Here is a 26,496-nt window from a genome sequence, read left to right as displayed (position 1 = left end):
AAAAACTTTGAGAAAAATACTTAAAGATAGAAATCATATGTGTAGCAATATTTTAAAATTGATACAGTAACAACTACATGTGCATTTTTAAAAAGTGTACAGTAGCATCCTGCCTGACTATGGAGATCATAACTCCACAATACAAACATGGGAGGAAGCCAGTGGTGATATACTCCTCCGCTGAACATGCTGCTCACACAATTGAAGAACCTGTTGGCTTAAAAACTTGGAGGACATTACCATAAAGAAAATTGTAGGATAAATATGGCAATTAATAGCATGCCTCAAAATCATTTTAATCATAAACAATCTCTATCAAAATTACTGAGCCCCCATGAATTCTGTCCTGACAAAAGAGAGAAATCATTTCAAAACAAAAGTTACCAAATCTCCCCCAAAATGGCACTAACCAATTAATTTTCACATTATTCAAATCAACATGCAAGGAAAACACCCTCACACCAGTCCATCACAACTATTTCATCTACTACTAAACTGCAATAAGCACAAAACTAAGCTCATTGCCCACACAATGCCAGCAAACATAGCAGAGGAACTAGGGAAGAAAACAGATTAAAAAATCAGTCAGATTACTAAAACAGTTGAAGGATTATAAAAAGAAAGTGTATTACAAAGATTTAAATTTAACAAAAAATAAGGGGGGGAGGTCATTATGCAAGAGATGGGAGAGTAAACTTGCTGGAGAGTGAAATGAAATACCTTTTTCTTCTTTTAAAACTGTAACATCTGTATAGCTGGAATGAGAAAAAACACTAAGGCAGGAAAAAGGACCAAAGAACTGTTGGAAAATGCTGTGTAGTAACATTAAGCACAGGGACAAAGCATTAGGAAGATCTTATTGCAGACTTACAATCCATTTAACTCCCTTACTTAGTGAGAGGTATGGAGTCACTGAACAAGGCTGACACACAAAAATATAAAGTGATGCCAAAGGATCTATTTCTCAAAACATTTTAAAGGTGGGCAAATGTTCATTTAACAGCTACCTGATAAAAATGGCACAGAAAAAAAATATATAAGTAAATAAAAAGGCAGGCATGATATATCCCAGGATGCTAAAGGAGTCTTCCCTGCCTTCAAGTCCCTTTCCCTTTCAGCTGCTGCCCCTACACTGCATGCAGCCAGCTACCCCCACGATGCTGGAGACTCAAAGGCCAGCATTGGTGAGAGCAGCTCTGACTTCTTGAACCCCAGGCACCACTGCTCAGTCAAATGTTATCACGCTGATCTCCTTAGGGGTAAAAATTTAAAGAAAAGTTAAACTCTTTACTCAAAAATGACAGGTAATGATAGGCAGATGGGGAAAGAAGGGAAACATTGCTCTCACTGAAATCATAAAGCTTTGAATCTGTACTTATCAGTCTCGGCCACTGGTTTCCAATTTTTTGGATCACAGACCTCTGTCAACCCTCTGAATTTCTCACAGAGCAGCCTGCACTCTTATCATAAATTGTGTAATTAAGGCAAGATGGTTCCACAGACCAGCTGCAGATGACTTAGCACAGCTTTTCGACCACCAGCAGTTCACAGACCAGAATTTAACCACTGCCCGCATACTGCTTTAGAGCACCATGACTAGAATATCTTGATGATAAAGATAACAATTATAAAACTATCTATGGAGTTAAGCAGACTATGTCCTTTTAAAAAAATATGTATATATTCAGTAATTTGTAGCTTTAGTGGATAATTAATGTTAATTAATAGGTCGGGCTTGTGTACAGGCACTGGCAGGAGCCTTGTAAAATTCCACCTTAAATATCTATGCTGGAAAATGCAGGGAAACTTTTTTTTTTTCTTTTAAGTTAAGATGAATTATTCTTAATGTAGACATGATGGCTGCTACTAAAGAAGTACCAAAACAAAACAAAACAAAAACCTTCATAAGTTATATTTTTATTCTTTTTATCCTGATTTCTTTTAGTGTTATTGTGTGATCAGCAAGCCTTTCCAAGATACCCTGAGTGATTCAGATGAAATCTCAGCCTGTTAATCCCCAGCAAACCACATAGTGCTGCTAAAAGTCATGGCACAAGACACAGGACAGGCTACAAAGTGCTAAGCCAAATATAAGCCATCTTAAGGCTGCAGCAGTCACCACTATACCTTGAAGCCCGAAGGGCCCATTTAAGCACTACAAATCCTCTTAAGGCCACTGCCTTACATGTGAGAGCCACGCACAGAGTGACCGCAGCACAAAAAATCTCTGATGTGCCTTTCCACTTTAACTTTGCCCCATGGGCAAAGGCACGGTTGACTGAAGTAAGGTCACTGAAGTACACAGTTACCTCTTGTGGTCTCTTCCTTGCACCTTCTGAGGGATATGCATATGAATTTCTTCCAGGGGCATTTTAAGCCTCCGTGCCTGTCCTCCACTTTGGCTGGTGGTTTAAGCAAATGCTCTGACTCCTCTGGTATTATGAACAAAATGCAGGAGATTTAGAATTTTTGGTCTTTTATCTTAATTTTTGTGACATGATCTAATTACAGACATTCAGTGGTGCCCTCTAATTACCAGTAGAAATGAATACTGAAAGATGACCCTTGTCTTCCAGAATTCCCTCCCTTCTTCCCCCACTACCCTCCTCGTGCCCTCTTCATCATGTCTGTCAAGCCTACACTTCTGACACGAGGCCTTCTTTACACACACAGTAAGTAATATATGGTGTGTACCAGAACTACCCATGATAAACCATTTACTAGAGGAAAGGAAAAAAGTGATATAAAGAAAATGCAATGAATGTATTTTGAAGGAGAAGGAAATTTTGGAAGACTGGTCTCACCAGAGTTTGAAAGGAAATAGCTTCTCTGTGGGAAAAGATGACATCAGATTGCATGCTTATGTCTTGAAGTTTCCTACAGATATCTCGCATTTTCCTCAGGGTTGCTTGTTTCATACACAATTACTTGCCCAAGATAGCCATTTAAGCAACACAGCACAAAGAGCTTCTTCTGTTCAAATAAGCATCAGTAACACTAAGTGTCCATAGCCCAGTTCGGGTCACTCAGGGTGTTTTGAACTGCTAACACTACACCCCCTCCCGCTAATTGGGAGGCTGCAAAATAGGCAAAGCACAACTGGCTGTTTGGCTCTACACGGTTTCTGTCATACTTTATGCAAAATCCATAAACTGACTATTTCGTTTCTTCCAAGTTGCCTATTGTGACATTTATAAACAGGAACCTGGCAGCATGTCAATGGTGCAAACTGATTTCCTTTTCTAAATACAATTTTAAAAAGCAAATAAACAAGGTTATGCCTGCTAATGAAACATTATATGCCATGCTGGAGCTAGTTTTTCTCAAATGTATTCTCTAGAGCAGATGGAACACCAATAAACACAAAACAGCAAGCCCTTTTATAAAGAGCATGTTTATAAGAAAATACATTCTCCATAGGACTTTGTCTAAGGAAAAACTGGCTTATATCTGTAATGTTATCTTGGGGACCCAATTATGCTCTCATTAGATTGCTGTAAACAAGAGAGCTTGCCATGAATTTCAAATGGGGAAGGGCGACTAAAAAACTTTAAAAGGAAGAAATAGGTCTGCTAGTACACTTACTAGGTGTAATTCCTAGAGGCCTCAGTTGAAATCAAGGCCTTATTGTGCTGAAATCTGTATAGACACATTGATGGACTACACTCGCACACAAGCCTTAGAGTCCAGACACAAAGCAAGGAAAGAGGAATGAGGAAAGAGAGAAAGTGATTTGTGCAGCCAAAAATCAGGACTCAATGGAAGGGCTCTTTCCTCCCAGCCCAGTGTCATATCCGCTATTTTGCACTGTTTTATCATATCTAATGGTAAATGTACTATGGACTCAGAAAAGAAGGTAAACGTTTTGTTGTTGTTAGGAAAAAAAAAAAAAAAAAAAAAAAAAAACAGTATTATATGCTCTGCTTTGATTTTTTTTTTTTTTTCCCAGCATTATCATTTCATTTCTGTAAATCAGAGAATGCACATACAAAGTGGGTACTCAAAGAACCTTCTCAAAGTAGGTGTGTGTCAACTTTTGCAGGACAGGCAATTAGAAATCCAAAAGCAGCTGCCAGACCTGGAGGCCAGTCAGAGGGTAGCTGAAAACCTGGCTTTCCTTTCTTCATTGTAAGGAGTTTTGTTTTTATCCATCATGAAACAGAAAGCTGGAATGGGGGGGGGGCAGTCCACCAGGAACTGCTTTAAACAAGCCTTTGATACCACTAACTGAAGGCACTAGGCTTTTCAACATTATTCAAACCATTTATAATCTGTTAATAGCAAATTCACATAGACAGCAGTTTGGCATTTAAATTTGTTATATTTTATTTAAAGCTTCTTTGAAATTCTCATCATTGATTTCACTGGCGTAAGTTATTGGCATCATGCATGAGTTACAGCAGTGGCTGCTTGACTGCATTTAATAACCAGAACATTTTTTTAGACAGAGCAGTTGGTAAAGGAGAGCAAGGATGGTAGCAACAAAACAACCAGTGATTTTTCATTCAGGCAGTTTCAAGCAGAAAACCAGCAGGCTTAACTTTTCTGCTAAGAAGTCAAGTGGAAATGCTGCTGCCCTGGTAATAAAATACACCTCCAAAATATTCTTTTAATCCTAACCCCCTCAGCAGCTATGTTGGGCCTGGCTAGCTAGTACTGCACAGAGACTAAAACAAAATACTGGGAAAGGCCCAGGAGTCAAGGCCAATGTCAAAAAAACAAAACAAAACAAAACAAAAAAAACATAGACGGGCCATCTGCCCCAAGAAAGGGATCATAGGTCTAACCAGTGGATTAGGTTAGCAAGTGAACTGGTAGAAAGCAAATAGTTTTGATCAGTGCAAATCATACAAGGAGCATGAAAGCACCAAGCTGGGATCAAGTTTCCCCAAATTTCTCCAAATTCAAATTCCTCAAACCTCCTAGGAAGCAATCACAAAGGCAAGCACGCAGTTTGCAGCATCCACAATTGTTTCAATCAACTTTAGGGTGATGTTTCAGGAGATGAGAGCTAGTGTAGTCTAGATTTTGGACTGAAAGAATTTAGAGAACTAGGTTCATCAGTTAGGAACAGTCAGACCAAATTAATATTCTCTGTAGGCAATCAGACTGCCTATGTAGAAGGTTAAAAAGTTAAACATTCTTCTGGTTAAGAAAAGTTCACTTCCAGTAAGTACAGCGAAGGCCACAGACAGTGCAATAGGTATTACAAGAAATTGTTATGTTGTCTGCTTCCTCCTCAAAGAGGTTTCTGACTTTTTGCAGCCTGGTTAAGAAAAAATACACTGTCCTTGTCCATCTCTGCCATGGATTCAGCAGTTGCCTTCTGCAGCCACAAACAGGCAGGAAAAACAACTGAGAAGAGCAGAACAAGACACCAACAGGAGTGCTGCAAGCAATAGGGTTGATTGTCCACAGACAGGCATGCAGCTTTTGTCTTGCTGGGGATTGCTGAGAGAAGGGCTACTGAAAACAGGAAAAAAGCTTGGTAAGCAATGTGGTGTGGGGTTGGAAATACAGCTTCTCAGGACAACAGAAAGAGATCGGAAATATAACTCTGGGCTCCAAAGGTGCTGTGCCTATCAGGTACACTGAGAACTACAGAGCAACACTTCTCATTCTAATAAAGATTTGCTGCATAACTTTGAGCAAATTATTTTACACTCTTCTGTCTTACATCTGAAACAGGATGAGAATCTTCAACAACTACAGAGCATTTGGAAGTGACAAGAAGAGAACAGCTCTTAGAGACAAAACAACATACCTAGAAAGGCAATATAATACAGCAGAGTTGCAGAGCAGAAAGGGTTTTTGAGAAAATAAAACAACAACAACAACAAACAACAAAACACACACACACCTCCACAGGACTTTAAAGTAGCATGCATTTGAATTCCAGCTTCATAGAAATGACAAGATCATAACTCAGATACTTGCAACCAATTCAGAAAAGAGGTATATTATGAATACCTAAGCAAAACATCAAGGCAAAAGAACAGCTCTTTGATGACCAGAAACAGGAAAGCAGAGAATGACAGAAATTCGCAAAAGCAATGCCACATGGTCAAGTCCGGAGAGCATTGCAGGATCTATTCTTCAGACAAGGAGAGATCATCTGCAGAAAACTGTATCTAATTAAAGCACTTCTGATTGTACAACCAAATCTGGGTGCTAAAAATCAAAAGTTCTTTTAGAAAGGTTAAGCTAAAAACCTTACTGAGATTATTTGGTGGTGGTAGTGGAGGGGGTGGATTCTCAAATCCACCACGTTTTGCTCATCTTCTTTTCTGACTGGAGTAATGGAGAGAACAGCAAACAATCTGCACTATATTGGATAATGCTACCAGACAATCATCCAGATGTACATGCTTCCAGTCACACTAATTAAATGCTGTGTGGAGCCATCCTGGGGAAATTACATACAGTTCCTTTAGAGAACCACACACTTCTGAAATGCTTGGGTGAGGACTCACTCCACCTGAAGAGCCATAATGTTCATTTTCCTTTACTTTCCTAAGTAAAATACAGCCAGTCCTCACATAACAATGTAATCCAGATGGACAGACAGCATTATCAAAGGAGGCAAAACACAGGCAATGGAAAGCAAGAGTTTCAGCTGAGCCGTGAAAGAAATTGGGCAATAATGCGTCCTTGAGGAGCAAGCTTGGTGCACGTGGAGAAATGTTATTTTCCCAGAATGCTCTCCTCCACGTAGCAGCTTTTGCCTACAAAGAGAATGTCAATGGGATGCTTACAACCAAAGTGACTCAATACCTGAAAGTTGAGGGACAGAGGAAAGAGTCAGGAAAGGCAGACTGGAATGAGTAACACCATGCCACCATTCCCAAGTGTGTACTGGCATTAAAGAAGAGTGTCTTACTCTGGAACACAGTAACAATCCTGCACGTTGTAAACCCACCTAACCAATGTAAGGTTGGAAGTTATTACTATTCAGGACAAAAAGCACAACTGTTGTGGAGTCCAGGAATTGTTGCTGGGTTTTTCTTCATCATCTAAGACCATGGAAAGGTCTGTGCTCTGGAAATCCATTAGATCACACTGTCTCAGAACAAGGAAATAGGTTTTCCAGTAAGAGAGCACTCTGAAGGTGATTCTATGTATGTTCATACTGTCTGCCAGCTCTCTAGGAAAATTACTGTGGCAACTCCTGGTCACAGACAGTATTTTAAAAACTTAACCCGAAGATAGGTATTAAATAGAATAACCTTCAGTATTCCTGGTAATTAGCATACAGGAAAATGCAGTGCAACCTCTAAGTGATATTCCAAGAGTCATTTCCCAAATATCTCAAAACAGAATGCCTGAATTCTTTTCAAATACTTGGCACAAATTACCAGATTTGAGATCAAAAGCTAAAAAGGCAGTGCTGTTTGTGACTCAGCACAAGGTCTCCTTTAAATCGTGGGGCACCAACTGCTGTGTCTAACATACAGTTGTGAAAGGGTTTGCAAAGCTGAAGCTGGATTGCTTGTGCTGGCCCAGAATTTTGCCTAGTTTCATGCTTTCAAAAAATCCAAATAAGAAAGCTGATGAGTTTGTCTGGATTTACTAATTATGCCCTATACAGTAAGACCATAAACTTTAATCCTACCAGCAAGATTTATTATGTATTGGCAGGGATGCTTATGTTAGTTTGTTATTCAGAGACAAACTATTCATTAGAGAGAGAGAAAAAAGAGAGATGTAAACTCAACAATGTTCAAAGTAAAAAAATAAAAAAATAAATAAAGAATGAAGATTTGTGTGATAGTACAGAATATTCTTTGTTGTTCTTCTAGATGATTTGCTTTAAGGCAGAAATATGATAGCTTGAATTTTAATAAGATATGGTTAAACAGTCTGTGATGTAGGAGTCCAAATGATTATTCTTCCTTCAAAAAGGACAGACAACGTACTACCCTACAATACTTGGTCTGTCTCTTCTTGCAGTAAACATTGCTAATGCTCCTGGAGAGGGGCTGACCTTGCCAGCCAATTACATTATGCTAATTTGTCTGTTACTATAACTCCTACAGAGGCATTCACAGCTCAAAGCAGGACAGAGATTTATATTGTCTCTTCCAAGCTGCAGACTATGAACGTTAATCTCTTTCTCCTTCCAGTTACAACTCTACATGGCAGTATCTACAAGCAGCACCACTGCACACATTCAAAGCGATGCTTATTGCCAGTTTTATTCAACTTAAAAGACAAGCCATGGTCATACCTTGCTCTTTTAATAACTGTCACTCTATCTAACAAAGCATATGCTTGCTAACAGCTGCTTTCCTATGAAGACATATGGTTTCTCATATGCTTTTGAAAACACCGCAGGAATGCATTTGCTTGCTAGACACCAGTGCCATGTCACTATATCAAGCAACAAAATAATGAAAGGAACTGCAATACGTTTTCTATGTTATTGTCATGTATTACAAAAATACGTATTGTTTTAAAGCAACACAAAATGTCATCCAGCTGAAACAATTCAGTGTAAAAATAAGGCTCATCAGTTAGGAGTTATATACGCCACAGTATTATTAAAAGATGGAATCAAAACACGTGGCAAATACATACTTCATGAAAGCAGTTTACAGTCCCTACTGCATCATGAGAAAAACTCATGAGATCTGGTTCTTCTAACTGCTGGAAAGATCAGAAGCTTCCCTAGCATGTTTCAATTGAGACATGATAAACAGACTATCAAAAACAATTGACTCACAGCAGTTTAATAAGCCACTGTCCATGAAGTAAACCATAGTAACTGACCATAATATGTTTTTCCCCCTTCCTCTGTAAAGATGGCTTAAGCAAACACATTCTCCTTCATATTTAGGGCAAGCTAAGAGTATTTGTGTTACCAGCTGAACATCAGAGAAGCCAAAAGAAGTTATCTTTTTGGGCTACTTTATCTCATATGTATACAGTCTTGGGCCAGGTTAAACTGAAAGCTAAATAACTTAGTAAATAAAAGTTCCAGTTGTGGGTTTAAAACTGATTTCGACATCAACTTACATAAAAACTTATACACAAAAAGGAAAAAAAATAAAAATAAAACTGTTAAAAAATGGTTATAGTGAAGTTACAGTGTAAGAGAAAAAAAAAAAAAAAAAAAAAAAAAGCTTCCAAACCTAGCTTATGAGAAGTTCTTACAGAAATTTCCAGTAAAAAGTCCAGCAAGATGTTTTTAGAAAATAAATTAAAAAATAATTATTTTCAATCCTGTTAATGTTCTAGCATCCACATCATCAAGAAAACCACCTAAACTGTTCTGTAAGAGCTCCTGAACACACCAGTATCTAGGTGGTATTACAGTACTTCTCATATAACTTGAAAAATGTTACACCTGTGTCTTTATGACAGTAAATACGAGGTCACACACCCCAAAATAAGCTCCCACCATGATAAAATGTTAGTGTTTTATTACCTATTAATAGTGAGAGGGCACATACAGAAGTGCATACAAATCTGCATCACTGACTTTAGAAATTTCAAGCAGATCACATTGCACTACCGCCTGAATTTAATGCGCTGAGCCATATTCTGATAGGGACTTTTACGGTGTTTAAGCACATGGTACATAGAGGTCAGGAAAGCCGATGAAGAGCAAGAACTGATGAAACTACTTTGACAGCTTGAAGTGTGGCCCTCGGGTCTGACCCTTTCCATGGGTTATGATTCCCTCCACACAGTCTGTGAAATGTAACACTTGCCTGTTGGGCCCATATGTTGCTATGTGGATTTAGCATTTTGCAACATACTGGCAGATATGCATTAAGCCCGTACTGACCTCGGGCTCTTCATCTTCATTCTAAAAGAAGACAGCAACCAAAGAATTAATAAGATGCCAGGGCTTAGGAGACATAAGAAAACAAGTTGATTCCTTGCGCAACTGTTCCTATCAGTGAGGACCTAGTGCAAAAGTGATAAAACTAAAAATCCCTTATAGGAGAGATTAATACAGGATGTTTCACTTGAAACGTAAGAACTGTATCCAAAAGTGATATAAAACAAGGGAGGAAATGGAAAGATAGCCTAAAACATGTTTTGCCATTAGGGAATAGAGATATAACTTTGCAAGCCTAGTTAGAGACCACAGGGAAATTATGAATCCAACTTCTTAAAATTTGCAAAGTGCCCAGTGCACTTTGGTAACAGAGTAACTTTGGTACCTCACAGAAGGTAACTGAGAGCATCTTAAATGCAAACCTAAAATGTTTTTATTTTTATTTTTATTTTATTATTATTTTTTTTTAATCTTGTATGAATAGCAAGGCCAGAAAGCAATAGTCTGTGTCATGGAGTCAAAAAAATTGTATATGGTAGTAGTCAGATCTACAACCTGTGAGACAAGGATTCAGCATAAGAACATTCTTAAATCAGATTTGCTTCTTTTTCTGTATGCTAAAGATGGAGGGGAGAGGGAGAGAAGAAAAAACAAGGTATAGTCTGCCATTCAGGGGTTTCATATCCTGAAAACAAACAAACAAACAAACAAACAAAACTCTTTCTGTTGGACTTCAATTTGTAATCCATAATTCCAGTTCTTCAAAAGAAAATGAAGAAGGAATGGTTGACTTACAAATGTACATATAGTCTTTCCCAACATATCCAATGGCTTTTTGTAGTAGTAGGTATTTTCATACAGCACAATAGTGTGATAAGACTTAGGTGTACATACAATGAAAGATACCATTCAGTGCATAATGTATAAAAAATAATAAAAAATTATCACAAGTATAAATTATCACAAGTATTTATAGAATTATACAGTTCACCTGCATTTCTCTTCAGAATCAGAATGCTGGCTCCTCCATGAAGCCAGTTAATATTCTGTTAATGATCAACACGTGATATATTTCTGAACTCTCCAAAATTTAATTTTCTACTCATTTTCCAGATGATGAACAAAAGGAAACTGCTCTTCCTGCATAATTAACTTAGCTTATATTCCTACCATGAACAGTCTATATGAGGCTATATCTGTACTATGTGACGGACTCATCTATGACCTTTCTGTGAATACAGGCAGAAATCACCCTGTGCAGACTCCACCAAATTCAGCAAAACTCAGCTCATATTAGAAGTGACTTAACGTTACCTTATCTTATGTATGTGTACAGTACATAGTAAAAGGAGAGCACAGTATGAAAATGCTTTGCTGCTGAAGCTTTCCAATCTGTTCAGTAGCTTTAAATGAGCAGAATGTGGTGCCCTTGTGAAGTTTTTAAAATTTTCCACTGCAAATATAACTTTTGATTATCTCTTTATTAATTATAAGTAGTGGAAGCTTCTGTGCTTGATAGGGGAGAGAGGGAGCATTGAAAATGATCAGAGTATCACATGGCTTTACATGGTGAAAGGGAGGTGAGGGTGTCTAGCTGGCACAGCTCATTGAAGTCACGGTGACAAGAATCTGAGCCAAACAATATGTATACAGGCAACACTTCAGGTTCCTTAGTTTCTCGGTTCTTTCACACTGTATTAATAGTCTTTAAATACATCAAATTCAAAACAAGCAAATAATTTTTTATTATTTAAAAAATGCTGTGGCATTCAGTTAGTTATTTAATCCTGTTGGCAATATAAGAGCTATGGCATAATCCCTAACATTATAAAAGCAATTGCCATAATCATAACCTACATTCAATTATTTTTTCCTTACTATGCAGCTGCAGTTGTTTCCCCCTCCCAACCTGCCATCCTATCACAGCGGAGACAAGAAGGGGCAGAAAGCAGAGCTCACAAAACACTGCTACAGTCCATCCCTCTCCCTTTCCTAATAGCAAGTGACTCCCCATCCCAGTTAATAAAGAGCTCCTTGTCCCTCCATTATGCAGTGTAATCTTTAAAAGATTACATTCTCATTTGGGAACGAGCCAAGAGCCAGTGGGAAATTCTCTAGTAAATTGGATAGGGAGACAACAATATGAAGGGCAGCTGGATGGGAGCACATTTTTTTCAGGGCATTCCTGCTCCTGGGGCCCTCCGGCATTGTTAGAAGTCCTGCAGTCTTGGTTCTTTTCACTGCTGTGTTGTCAGGATAATGCTATTCAAGAAGAAGGGGATACGGATTAGCTGTTTTGAAGATGGAATGTGAGGAAGTGAATATTGAAAAGCAGCAAGAAAAGAGAGAGAAAGCCCAATTATATTTTTAAGTCTTACCACCTTACATAAAAACAAGGGAAGTGCACTTTGTTGTGAAACACTACTAAGCGATTCAACTACAATAGTAAAATGTGGGTGTTTTTGTTTGTTTGTTTGTTTGATGACTCAAACTGTCATCAGGAAGCCCATTTGACTACCTCATCACTAACAGTTTACTAAGAATTATTTTGAAAGGAACATTTCCATCACTGCCTTTCTCTCCTCCCCTGCATCTTCCAACAGAGGCATCACCTGCTCCATGGAATCTACTTTCCACCCCATGCTACCTCTGATCCTGGATGGAGAAAAACCAAAAAACCATGGTGCAGTTGGCTTACCCCATTTGCACACAGAAGGATGCAAGTGAATGAAAAAGTCATTGGGATTTTAATTTCATTTTACTGTACTTTAAAAGTACTTTCTCAAGAAGTCACAAAAATTTATGTATCCAGACGACTGGATATGTTCTTCGTGTTAATTTGGTCAATAATGGTACATATATACTACCACCTTGTTACCAAGTTTTGTTAGAAAATAAAGAAATCTCAAAAAATTCTTATAGTTTTTCATTTGTTTGTTTGTTTTTAAGTAGCAAGTCATTTTTATTCCTCCAGAGAAATAAATAAGTTTCTAAACATAACTTGAAATTCCAATCATTATTTCCATTCATGGAACATAATCAAGTTAGTTATTAGGAGGAAGTAAAAAAAAAAAATAGTTGTAATAGCAGGGTAGCCAAAAGATTATTTTTACCATAAATAGTTGTCAACCAAACTGCAACTTTCTTCACCTGCAGGACTCAAGTAACAATAGCTACCTATAGTCCATGGGAGGCTATATGTATATGTATAAAGATACATTAAAACAGAGGATTGAAATCCTAACATTGGGAAGCCCTGGTTCAGCTAACTATCTCTATTCAACAAACCCCTACACACATGCTTGAAGTTAAACACATGCTTAAGAACTATTGAAGCACATGGTCTTTGGCTCCATTTCAGAAAAGCGTTTATATACACATTTAACTGGCTGAGATGGATGAAGCAAAGAAAAGAAACTGGGGTAGGAGAAGCGTACCTGAAAAAGTTTCAGGCCAAAAAATAATCCACAAAATATGAACTTATGTGTGGAGGTGTAACAAACTTAGTAGTTTTCCTAGTTGTCCTGAAATGTGTATGTTGGCATTTACATTTGCATGAGTTTACAGTATTGGAACAAAAATATAACTGGGAGAAAACTACGGTAACTACTTTTCATTAGAGAAATGGGCCTTACATAGATACATACATCCCATGCGACAAAGATTTCAGACATAAAACAAGACTGTGAGGAAAGAAAAATATTTTATAAAGATGACTGAAAGCAGAAACAATAGCATCCAGGCTCAGTCTTAAGCCCCTCATCCTTTCCAGAAGAAAAATATTCTAATACCCATCACCAATTGAGCATCTCCTTCTCTCTTCTTGTACAGCTGCATCTCGACATCTAAATTCAACATTAAGAGGATACACTGACTCAATGTCCATGAAGCAAAATTTCTTTCACCAAATTCATCCTTAAATAAATTATTTCGATGGAGAAGAGGAGAATTATACTTTTCACATTCTTCTCTCTCTGCTTATCCAAACCACAGCACTATTTTAACACCCTACTTCTCTGAAAACTAAGTAATGCCTTTTTAGTGTCTGCCTAGTGCGAGTGCTGTTCCTTCCTTTTTTCATTCATTCATCTTTCTCTTTTCCCTGTACAGCCTCATAACATCTCTTAGCTCTCTCCATGTCTGACTGGCATTGCTTTTCCTCTCCTTCAGTGTGAATGTTCCTCCCCTACTCCATACAGTGTTAGGACATTAGGGAGGACCCCAAGATCAGACTCTTTCAACACAAGGAAGGAGGAATTGGCAACATTTTTTATTTTAATTTCTCCATTGCTAGGAAGAGAAAAATTAGGGCAGGGGTGAAATAAATAAATAAATAAATAAATAAATAAGAACTGCCAGATCAAAACACACAAGATCAGCAGTTTTCACCTTTCTTCCAGTGGTGCTGCTGCTGTGCCACTTCTCAGTGAGAGTGGCGAAGCCAAAAGCCAGTTCCCTTTCTGTGCCTACAGCAGGGAGAAAATACCAAAAACTCCCCTCAAACGAGGGAAGATGAGGAAAAAAGCAAATCTCTCAATGTAGGAGGGGAAGGCACACTGCAGACATAGGCACACACATGCTTTAATCTCTGTTGAAAAGGAGATGAGAGACCTACTTAGCTAACAACTGTAGAGTACTGTCAGCCTAGTGAAAGGTGCTGTGGCATGGAAGTCAAGCACCTCAGTCATCACACACATTACATTTACAGTCTATATGATTTAAAGCATGCCATTGTTCCTTTTTATTATTTCTATTATTTTATAGAAGATCCTCTTATAGATATCTCTTTTTTATAAAGGGAATTTCTAACTTTTAATAAGAAGCAAGTAGCCTTGAGTCTGTGCTTCTTAATTGGTGAACAGGGTCTCATCAGCCTTAACCCACCTCATAGGTTTTTTGGAGGGAGAGGGAGGTAGAGACAGATGCAGAATATGATTGGTGTTGTAATTGTAACTTCAGTAGTTTTATCTGAACTCCAGCTTTTTTCAGCTGGTGTCAGTAACGGTTCCCTTTAGAAAAATGAGGCACAGCACAAAATACCAACTGCAGTTAGCTGTTGGAGAATATGAATAAAATCATAATTTTCCCCTGCTATGGTGAAATGGATTAAAGAAAAAAAAAAAAAAAAAAGTCATATCTAATGAAAAGGGAGAATAATAGGCTTACATGACCAGGCAATGTGTTTCCCTAAACATTACATTGTATACCTTTACTGAGACTCAAAAAGTCATTAAAACCTTAAAAAAAAAAAAAGACATCTGGCAAAAAAATAACATCTGGCATAAAATTATTTTGGACAGTTGTCCTTTTCCAGAATTCCAAAGGAAAAAAAAATACTTCTCTGGGATCACAACAATTTTCCTGTCCTCACTGAGCACATTTTTCCCTCAGGAAGATTTCTCTTAATAACGGTATGCCACAAATGATCACTACGCAGGAAAAAAGGGTCAGGACAGGAATAAGAAAGATGAAAAGAAAACTGCTGAGAGTTCACCTCTGCTGTTTATTTTGAGGCACACTTAAGATTTGAATGGGACTACTCTGATTGTATTCAAAGATTTAGTTAGTTAAAGAACATAAACAAAACTAGCAAGGGCCATCAACTAGAGTAAGTTTTCCTCATAATCATAGAATAAGAGCAGCTTTTGTTTATTCTTTTATATGATAATCTCAACTCCTCTGTATTTTAAAAAAAAAAAAAAAAAAGAAATTAAATTTTCTTAGGACAAGTAGCCTATTTCTGCAGGGCAGCCTTTTAGGCTGCTCATATTTTCTCAGCTTTTTTTTTTTTTTTTTTTTTTTTGGTTGTGCTTTCCTTGTCAAGTATTTTGAAGCTTTTATACCAATTCTAGGTTAGCATGTTCTGCCTAGCAGTTTGTAACCGTTGAAAGGCAAGGCCATAATCCATCTAGGTTTAGGGCATTTTCATAGAAGTGATGCAGAGCTGTGTCAATTTTAATGTCATGCTATAGAGAGTGCATGCAGCTCTCTCCACTTTAGAGGATTAAAAGTGACCTCTCTTACCAAAATCAATAAGGGCAGCTTGCTGTGACTAATAGGTTGTAGAAATTCAAAAGAGACTGTTTGTAACACTGAGTTCATTCTCCCTGTGTCTCTCCCCACCCAGCCCTAGACTCGCTGGCAGGTCTGCACTTTGACACGTACATTCAGATGGCAAACCGATGTCTGTTCTCCTCCCAGGAACCAAACCAAGCCACAAACAATTTACTCACATATTAGGGAAGAAAGTAAACTGATATTTATCTGATCAGACAGAACTTGGAAACTTCTGTAAAGAAACATCTTAGAGAAAACGGAATAAGGAAGTAGTGAAAATGTACATTTTTGGTCCCTATTATGCTTTTTAAAAGGCCCTTATGTATTATTAGGCTATCAACTAGTAGCCAGATTCTTCACATCTCTTCATGACGTGAGATTTTTTTCTCACCTTTGAGCAAAGGCTTTTTTCCTTAATATCTTTGCCTAGCTGCAATAGGGTAGAAATTTTGCTTCCATTACAGTCAATGGAACTGCCCCAGAGATGTATGAGGTTATAACATCCAACTGTAGCATTCATTAACTACTATGGCACATTCTCGGTTGTTCTGAATTTTCTCTTCTCCACTACCTCTTTTGTTACTTTGAAGTACTTCATATTTAACAGTCAGGTTCAGTGGCTTTTAGAAATACAACAATTTCATACAGTACTGGAAAATGGTCCTGCTAAAGAGTGCTCACAACTGGTGTAAAGCAAATTTTCAGTTTCTCATTTTGTAACACTGTAGACTACTAGCAACTCAGATCAAGATCTCTTATGGTTAAAATACCCTTACTCTCCTGGATGTCTCTAATTTCCAATTTATTTTGCTTGAGGTACAAATTAAAAAACCTTACCCACAGTTCATAGCGTGTGGATTTTCTCCATATAACAATCACCATCATTGTCTTTATGCCAAAAAAACAAGACTTGCCTTGGGGGAGCAGGGGAGAAAAGGGGCTGAAGTGGTGGGAGGAACCCAACTGTAAAGGTTTAGGAGTCCCTACGGAGGTTTATAAATAGACGACTGCCATGTGCAAAATGTGAAAGAAACCCAGTCAGCATAAGAACTTGCTGCTGTTTTGAAATCTTCTATGTCCACTTCACTTAGACAGTAGACAGTTATAAACAAACAATAAATCAATAAATTATTACCATCCAAATTTTGGCAAGATAATAAAATGTTTAGGGGTATAATCAGCAAATAATATGAAAGATCTGCAAGTGAACCCACCAATTAATGATAAATAGAACTTGGCACAGAATAACTTTGCCAATGTGGATTTCATTAGATGGCCATAGAACCTGTTCCTGCAGCAGCCCTTGCTGAGGGAGGGAAAGGTGAGGTAACCAAAATGTCAGTGTACCCACCCCCTCACAGCTCTCAGGCTCCGGGATTGTAACCACCTGGGCCAAAATGACAACCTTATGCTGAGTGAAGACCATACCATGGTTCTCCAGCCTTTAATTGATAGGTTTCCTGTTCTCAGCTTTTGGACCTTTGCTCTGGAATTCCATCTAAACAAAGATGACCAAAATTGTGCAGCTTTGCTTGCTCTGGAGAGTGAGAATTCCTCTCTCTTCTGCTCTCCTGTTTTATTAATGATACCTCTTAAAGAGAGAAATGCCCCCAGGCAAGTGATATCAGTTAAACAGATAAATAGTTCACACACCAGGCAGGGGGAAGGGCAAGGGGAAGAGACTCTGGCTTATTAGACTAGAAACAGACACACCATATTAATACAAAGAATAAGCATATGGTTCTAATAGGCTTTCTTAAAATGATTTATCAGCTGTGATTAAGCCCTCAACCAGCATGTCTATCTTCATAAATAAAGTAAAAGTGCACCTTGCTCTGAAATATATCAGCAGTATCTTATTACCTACCCAACCATATATGCTGCAGTCCACTTAAAATTCAGCTCTGGGGAGCAGAGTTTGTGTTTAATAGCAGAGTGTACACTCTAGAGAGATTGCCAAGATTTAGGGGCTTTACCTAAGAGACAGAATTACCGAAAACACTACTACAAGGAAGGTTTATCCCTTCATCATGTGCCATCCAGTCCATGCTGCTGAAATCTGAGCAGGTAACAAGAAAGCTGTGCCATTAAAAACACTCATAGGAAGACCAAGGCAAAATGCACAACAAGTATGCAATGTTGTTGTGAAGGAAATGTCAGAATGAAATCAGGCAGATTTCCTTTTTTGGGGGTAGCCAAAATATACAAAACACAACAAAAACCCAAACATTACAGGAGGATGACTCAACTTCTTTGGGACAGAGACAATATAAAGCAGAAGGAAAGTGGACTGTCCTGACTGAGCTGTGCAAGATGATTCATCAGCTGGAATTCAGAAGAACATGGAAGGATTATAGCGAGGGAGGTTTAGCTCAATCAAAACCGTATGCCCTCCAATATTGCCTTTCTGCATGCTATAGTCACTTACTGCTGGAAAAACATTCAGGTCTTCCTTCAGAGTATGAGAATCTAAATATATAAATCCATTCAAGCACAGTCCATTGCAACAGAAGAAGGTAAGACAGACCTGCCTGCCAGCAGAAGATAAGATATACTGAGCAACAAGCCTAAATTAAAGCCCATTCCTCTGAATATTTTTTGCAAGGTCATGTTATGAATCTTGACAGTTTTTTTTCTGCACAGTTGTGCAGAATCTGTCCCTTTTGTAGCAGTTCAACATGATAACAAAGTGCCTGGAATAAGTGCCTCAACTGCAGATATACGCTCAAAGCAAGACTTTCAAAGTCAGTGGACCAAAGTGCCAACTGCAGAATTTCCATGTAAAATATACCGTATCACCACGTGTCTACCAGGAGAGCTCTGCAAGTTAAGAAAAGCAGTTAAAATACAGCAGGCCTGCCCATCTGGAGAGAGGAGGAGAGCATTCTTCCTGTCTTTAGCATCACTGAACAACAGCTGATAAATCTTTAACACACATGGTTTGTGCGATGCCCTGTGCTGAGGCTAAGGAGATATGGAATCAATCCGAGGCTCTGCCACAGACTTCCTGTGCAATTTTTAGCACGTCACTTGAGTCCATATCCTTTATGGTAGCTCAGTGATTCACTCCTGCTTTATTTCAGTGAGAGCAAGACACCAAAATGCCTTTGAAGATGTCTATCAATCTTTTGGGGCCACACTGCTAAAGATATTTAGGATGCAAAAGACGCAGAAAGCTGCTTACTTGGCAGAACTGTGGAGGGGAAATATCTCCATGGAAATATCACTCCATGTCTGCAATTTCTTCAGGAGCTTGGTGTCCCACTATGAAGGAGCTCTGGAAAAACAACATTCTCTGAAATCTCTTCTTCCTTAGATGATAAGAGAAAGAATTTCCCTTCTCCACAGAAACATTGCAGAAGTTAATAATTAAGAAAAAAGGGATATTATAAACCAACAGTGAGCACATAAAGCAGATCAGTAAGTCTATTTAACCTGACAAAATTAGCACATTTGAAAACTCAATACAATCCACTAGAAAACTTCTGTTACAGGGTGATAGTGCATCTGCACAGTACCTTAATATGTCACCCAGAATAAATGATATGAAGATGCTCACATCTGCAGAAAAGCATATGTTATATTTAAAGTATGGGAAGTATTATATTTCCATCTTTCAATATGGGGTAATATTTTGGACTTTGAACTTAAGAATTAAGTATGACAGAATTGCTGGCTGGTCAAGAGGAGTGATTGCCTCACTCTGTGCTGGTGTAGCCTCACCTTGAGTACTATGTGCAGTTTGGGGCACCACAGTGTAAGAAAAACATAAAGCTGTTAAAGAGTGTCCAAAGGAGAGCAACAAAGATGGTAAAGGGTCTAGAGAAGAAGATGTATGAGTATTGGCTAAAGTGACTTGGATTGTTCAACCTGGCGAAAAGCAGGCTGAAGGGAGGCCTCATTGTGGTCTACAACTTCCTCACGAGGGGAGCGGAGGAGCAGGAGCTGATCTCTGCTCTCTGGGGACAGCAACAGGACCCAAGGGAACATCATGGAGCTGCATCAGGGCAGTTTCAGACTGGATGTTAGGTAAAGGTTCTTCACTGAAAGGGTGGTCAGGCACTGGGACAGGCTTCCCAGGGCAGTGGTCATGGCAATGAGCCTGCTGGAGTTCAAGAAGCATTTGGACAATGCTCTCAGATACACAGTTTGATTTTTTTGGGTGGTCCTTTGAGGTCCCAGAGCTGGACCTGATAAACCTTGTGGGTCCCTTCCAACTTGGACATTCTATGATACTAATTTTGAGCTATCACCTTGACAACAGTTTATGTGATTGATAAATTAACAGGTTGAAGCTATTGCAAGTACAACAACAGTACCCTGTCATTTAGTTACTGTATTAACATAAATCACTTCTAGACATATTTTTCTTCTGCTATAACATACCCATCACATCATCTCAAGAACAAAATAAGAAATCATAGGGAACTTTGACTTGAAAAAAAAGTGTGGGCATTCTTATGTGTTTAAATAAATACATGCATGTACATTAAAGATTGCGTAATTTAAAAATAATTGAAATTAGAAGTATTTAAACATAGGCCTTTGCTTTTTTCTACTGTACAAAATATCAGTCAATGAGAATCGAAAGTGCTCTGGGAGCAGACTTATGAGTTTGTTGGTTTGTATTACTTCATGAGTGAAATACAGCTGTTTCTGAGCACTTGCCTCTGAAATGTGTAGTACCAGCACAATATTCTTCTGTTTCATCTCAACCAGCCCACTGGGGGTTTCAGTGTATTTATAAGGGAAGAACAAAGCTAACAGGATCGTTGTTGAGGAAGGGCACACTCTCAAGTTATACCATTTTACATTGGCACACTGCAGCTTTGACACCACAAGTTCATGCTTAGAAGGAAATCAATCTGCAGATCTCCTATCCTGCATTACTATAAAAATAGAGAAAATAAATAAATAAATAAAACATATTCTTGAAACATGGCTCTGTGCTGCACATTAATCATGTGAACCTCTGCAACCATCATATTTGTCTTTTTCTCTTCAGTGGACTACTTCATTTTTCTGGTGCTTTTCTAGCTGTAAGGTACCTACAGTGAGACAGTCAACTAGAACTGGAACATTAAGCCATGTTGAGGACTTACTGACAGTGAACAGCCTACATTATCAGCAAGCTCTTGTTGTGAGTAGTTGTTTCCCTGCCTCATTTGCATAGTTTACTTATTATCTTGCAACATTGAGTGCAGATTAGAAGATTTCAAAATGGCAGGATAAGCCTGAGGAAATGATGTATCCAAATTCTAACATTAACAGAATGTGATTTTAAAAATGTCTTCATATTGAAAATATTCAACTCACTACTTCTAAATGTTACTGTATGTAGTATTCTACATGGTATGCTGAGTGCATTTACATTCTCATTTCGTGTAGGGAGGTCAGACAAGAGGCATTTTAATGAATCAGGTCCAATTAGTTCACAAATGAATCGTGACTCTTCCCATCCTTGACAATATTCCACCAGACCCAACCTTAATGCTAAAAACAAGATGTGACAGGAGGGCCTATCCAGTGGCAGCAAAGGTCATGTGTTTGCAAGTAAAATGCATCACAAGTGTTTTGGGTACTTAATGCTCAGAGCAGTGCAAACTTAAAACCTGCAGTTAGCAGGCTAAGGTGCTATCATTTCCTGCCTTGCTGACTTGGGTTGCAAATTTTGTCTGAGGCAGAGCTGTCAACTTCTGCCTGCCTCAAGCTCTTGAGAGCTTTAATATTTACACTTTTGAATGTGGAAAGATAGTATAGGTATGCTTTTATCTATATTAATTTTGGAGGTGAATTTGAGATTATGCTTGTGTCAGGAAGAGTGTCATCAAGAGGATGCAAAAAGCCTCTCTCATATGATTACCAATATGCTTATTTCTGATCTACGGCATCCTTTGCATTCAGGGAGTGGGCCTTTCTTGAGAAGAGACTTCCTGCTAATATTTGCTGGTATAGACAATGGAGGAGCCAAAACAAACTGACAATCTCATGTCCATTTATAACTTTACTTTTCTCATTTCAGTTCATGGCCTGGAGATCCTCATCATTACTATTACTTGAGTCTGTTCAGTCCCCGAGAAAAAGGCTAACCCAAGTATAATTTAAGAGATGGTCTTTGATGGATGAACTTATAATCTTCATAGATAAGATATATCAAGTATGGGAAGCAGAAAGAGACACTACTCCCACTTTACACATGACCAACCATGACAGAATGATAGTGATTTTTTCCAGGTTAAACAGCGAGGATAGTAATGTAACTGCTTTCCCCTCAACACTACCTTTCCATAAAAGGTACATACACTGTGTTCCTAGAACTGTGCATTCAACAAGTCACAGCTAATTTGAAATGTCACCAGTCTGCATAACCAGCTTAATCACAACAACTTCTCATGGATTACCTGTGGGCCCCCCCTTCCCAGGAGGGAAAGAGGGAAAGAAGAGGGAAAGACAGAAAGAAGGGGGAAAGAAAAGCTAATTGGACTGTATTCTTTGAGTTTCTCTCTCAAGGAGGGGAAAAAAAAGTGTTTTTCTCTTATAAGATTTCAGCGTCAAGCTGTGTGCTAAGCCACAGTGATATTCTAAAACAAACAAAACTTTCTTTCAGAGTCCAAAGAAATTAACCTGACCAAAAATATTTTTGGAAGAATTTTCTGAGACACGAGTAAGACTTCCATGCTGCTAGTATTGGTCTCTCAGTGCTGGTAGATCTGTTACAAGAACACTACTTTGCACTTATTCCAGAATACAGGCTGTTAGAAGTATTTTGTTAGCAGTAGTTATAGAGGAGTCCCTTTATGTTGTGGCCTTTGTTTCTTGCATTTGTGTAAACCCTTCTGGGGCCTGCTTCAGATTCCTATCTTTTAGTCAGTAATGTACGAATGAACATACAGCAGAGTAGTTGGAAACACAGAACAAATTTTACAGGTTAACAAGACAGTGTGACTCTAGCTTTGTATATATATAATTTCTCCTTCTTCCCATCATGCTCCCTGGAGATCACTAATGGCAGCTGCAGGGGTTAGTAGAAGGAGGGCAGAATAAGACATCCAGAGGCCACTCAACACCTGGTATTATCAGGTAACTTGATGCCCTTGACTAGACTTTAATCAGATTGCACAACTACCTTCTTGTGAACTGAAATGGACTCTGCAACATCAAATCTTGTAATTTACAGCTAGTTGCACATAATACCACAGCAGTAGATTTCTGCTCATCTCTTACTCCTGAAAACAAATAACATTTAGTACTCCTGAAAACAAAGCAGAAAGAACCACTTAGGAATCCTCTTTGCAAATTATAAGTACTAAAGATGTAGGAAAACACAGAAATGTTCTCCTTAATTTTGGCCAATTCTCCCCCTGGCAGCAGACAAGAAGCAAAAGGATTAACAAATTAAATCTAAAATTAGATACATTTATCTCATTACATCACTGTTTCCCAACATTCATCTTGCATGTAAAGCTGTAAAGGTCAGTCTTGGATATTTTCCCCACCCGTGACCAAAACTTGGACTCTCATATTTGGACTATCTTTTTCCTTGCTCAGAATGCTATGTCACAGTCTCTCTCCTTTTCTTCTGTATCTTTTCCAATCTCCCTTCTTATAAGTCACAAATAAACCATTCCTAGACTCCCTTCTCATATTTTTGCTACATACCGCCTCTCCCTTTCTGCATTTCAGCAATCAGCCTTATCACTTCTTCCAAAAAGCCCTCTAGTGCCTTCACTTTGTAGATATCAGAGTACATCCAAGATCCCAAAATGCTGCTATCTCCAGATTTCACCATCCCTAGCAGCCACGCTCACACATTTCACATGTATAAGTTTTTAATTGGACAGCAGTCATGAACAAACAAAGCAAAAGACACAATACAGCAGCCATAAGAAACAGCACTTACATGGGAAACACTTGCAATTGGAGGCACAGGCACTTTGAAAGGCAAAATAATGCTGAGGCAAGCTAAGAAGTGCCCTCTGGCTTTAGCACCGTAGTTGCTTTGTAGCCTTCTTTTCTTACTTTTAGCCTATGGTACTGGTTAATGTTCAAGATAGACAAATAGAGCTTACTGTGAGAACTAATCCAAATAATACAATATCCAATACTTGGAGAACTCCTGTGGCAGGGGACATACCACATAAGATTTCCCAAGAGCTGCAGAAATGGGAAAAGGGAAAACAGAAGCACAAAAGGGAACACTGTGAAGGGGAGGCATTTTTCAGGTAATTCAAGAATGGCAAGGAGGAAGAAGGAAGCAATATGCACCTTTAGGAAGCCCCACATGACTTACCTGTTTTAGTTCTCAGAAGCAACCAGAACTTGCTTACTTGAAAAGCTGAAGTTTCACACATTACCTCTCACTGACATCTATAGTGCATTAAGCCATTTCACAATTCTCTGAAAGTTTTAACAGCTCATTAAGATCCCTCAAAACACCGTAACAATCTTTGGCCATGTGAGCTTACTTAACCCCACACAAAGTGGCCTATATAATTCAACCTAAACGTAGAGATACTGAGAGTAATGTAATACTAATTGGAAATGGGATACATTATCTACTAGGAATTGCAAGTTAAAGTTTGTCCCTTCAACGCGAATCCTTTGTGACAAATAAAGACACATGATAAAGCTGGTAAAAATTACAAGTAAGTCCAGGGATCCACTCTGTTGCAGAGGTAAGAGCAAAACAACTTTTTGAAGCAAATGCCTTCTCATAATCCACATTTCCCTGCACTGTATTTCAGCAAGTTTGCAATCCTCACTTCAAAGGTGATATAATTTTCCCAAGCCTCTCCCTCAAGAGGTGTGTGGTTTTTATTATAGTTTACTTAAAAGCAGAGACTTGGAATCAAACCCTGGCAAACACAGTTACACACTTTTAGAAGTTTAATGCTGTTTTTTTTTTGTTGTTGTTGTTGGTTTGGGGTTTCTTTTGTCAACTGTTTCAATAGTTTGAAAAGCATGTCACAAGTTAGAGTGCCACCTAGTTTCTAACTGAAAGGTTACTACCAGGTAATAGAGCTGTATTTGCTTTCACTGTGTCCTTAAGGGGAAGGAAGGGTTCAGTCTGCTAACACTCACCCTTTTGTTGTTCTCTTCTTCTTGTGCCTTCCTAAACTCGTGCTCTAAGGAGCAATCGATATCATTGAAGAGGCCCACTTCCTCACAGTTCTTCAGAAAGCGAGTTGGTGTAGGAGTCTGATCTGAGAATATGAAAAGAAATGATCACTGATATTTAACATTTAAAAGAAAGAGAAACTGTCTGCCAGAAGAAGAGAGGCTCTAGCTAACCTCTTCATGCCATCCCACTCCTACCACATCATCATTAAAAAAAAAAACACACAGCACTGAAGTTTGACTATGAACTGCAGACAGACAACGCTTGCCAGCAGTGTCTGAAAACAGGCAGCAGTCATCGTTCAACCAGAAAGAAAACAGGCCAGATTTTCACAGAGCATGTCACACGAGTGTATATCCTTAACATGTGCAAATGGTCATTTAACTATGCATAAACCTCCAGGAATAGGTACATGCAAAACAACGCACAGTCTGCATGATAAGGCACATTTCCACCACAGCAGGCAGGTAACCGTGGCAGATGTGCACTAGTTAATGCCTTCAGTGCTTGAAACCACCTCCAACATGCACATACTCCACGACACATGGGGAGTTAGCCATGGTATGATGAAGTTCTGCTTCTAATATGATTTTTGAAGGAATTAAAAGCTAAAACTTGACCACAAAGAAGCATCCAGGTATATTTTTTTACCTAACAGTGTTGATAATATTTATAAACTATGAGATCTGGAGTAAAATGATTTTTAATGCATGCCTTCATCTCTAGGAATTTTTTTCCCTCTCAAGAATTTTAGGGAAGGATAAGATTCTCTTTAAAGTCACAAGCTGGAAGGACTCAAGGTACAAGGTTTTAGGCCTTCTTTTCAAAAACCTGCAAGACAGATGAGCTAAACTGCCCTGTGGACTGTTGCTCCAGTGATGACCTCAACTAGTCTTTCTCCAGGAAATGAAAAATCAAGCCTAAACTTGGGAGCCAGCAACTCTTCAAAGACCAGCTCTGAGGCGACTCTATTCATTCTGAGGCAAGATCTTCACTACTCCACATCAGCTTCCTCATCTCCCCCAGAATTACAGTACAGAACTATATTAACAAGCCTATAGTAAAAAACAAACAAACAAACAAACAACAACAAAAAAACAAACAAACCTTCTCTTGTATGTTAGTTTCTTATTGTAGCTCAATATGCTTTGTAATACCTAATTTTATGGAAAAAATGGACTGTCTTCAAAAACCGTCTTCTGCATAGTCATTGACAACTATCCTATTGTTTGAAATTAATTCTTTAAAGAATGAAAACTCTGTCACACTAATCCCAATTGCCCACACTTGGCCAATTCTGATCTCAGAAGAAAGCTTCACACTTCAGTGAGTTCTGGAAGAAAAAAAAAAAAAAAAAAAAAAGTAGTTTTTTGCACCTAGCTAAGCTTGGTCAAGTTCCAGTACAGAGGGGACACAATGAGAATTACATGATCAGGATAGAAACACACAGCAAACACTAAAGAGAAGGCAGCACAAAAGGAATGTACACAAAAGAAAAGGCAATTTCCACTTGGAATCTGAGGGGAAGGGATCA

The 26,496-nt window shown here is 38.5% G+C and overlaps 1 protein-coding gene across 4 annotated transcripts in view; it reads right to left on the bottom strand.

The window, feature by feature from the left end:
- Positions 1 to 26,496, bottom strand: part of CREB5 (cAMP responsive element binding protein 5) — a 238,013-nt gene that overhangs the window by 179,670 nt on the left and 31,847 nt on the right. For all 4 annotated transcript variants that reach the window (XR_004748275.1, XM_035317994.1, XM_035317996.1 and 1 more), the window contains one exon: positions 24,926 to 25,047. Coding sequence is in view for 3 of the 4 variants with exons in the window: in XM_035317994.1 (XP_035173885.1) it covers positions 24,926 to 25,047 (122 nt within the window). In the remaining variant the exon portion in view is untranslated. The remainder of the gene's footprint in view (positions 1 to 24,925; positions 25,048 to 26,496) is intronic.

Source organism: Oxyura jamaicensis, chromosome 2 (assembly GCF_011077185.1).
Source record: "Oxyura jamaicensis isolate SHBP4307 breed ruddy duck chromosome 2, BPBGC_Ojam_1.0, whole genome shotgun sequence".
In the NCBI taxonomy this organism is placed as follows: domain Eukaryota; kingdom Metazoa; phylum Chordata; class Aves; order Anseriformes; family Anatidae; genus Oxyura; species Oxyura jamaicensis.
This window is presented reverse-complemented; position numbering and strand designations above follow the sequence as displayed.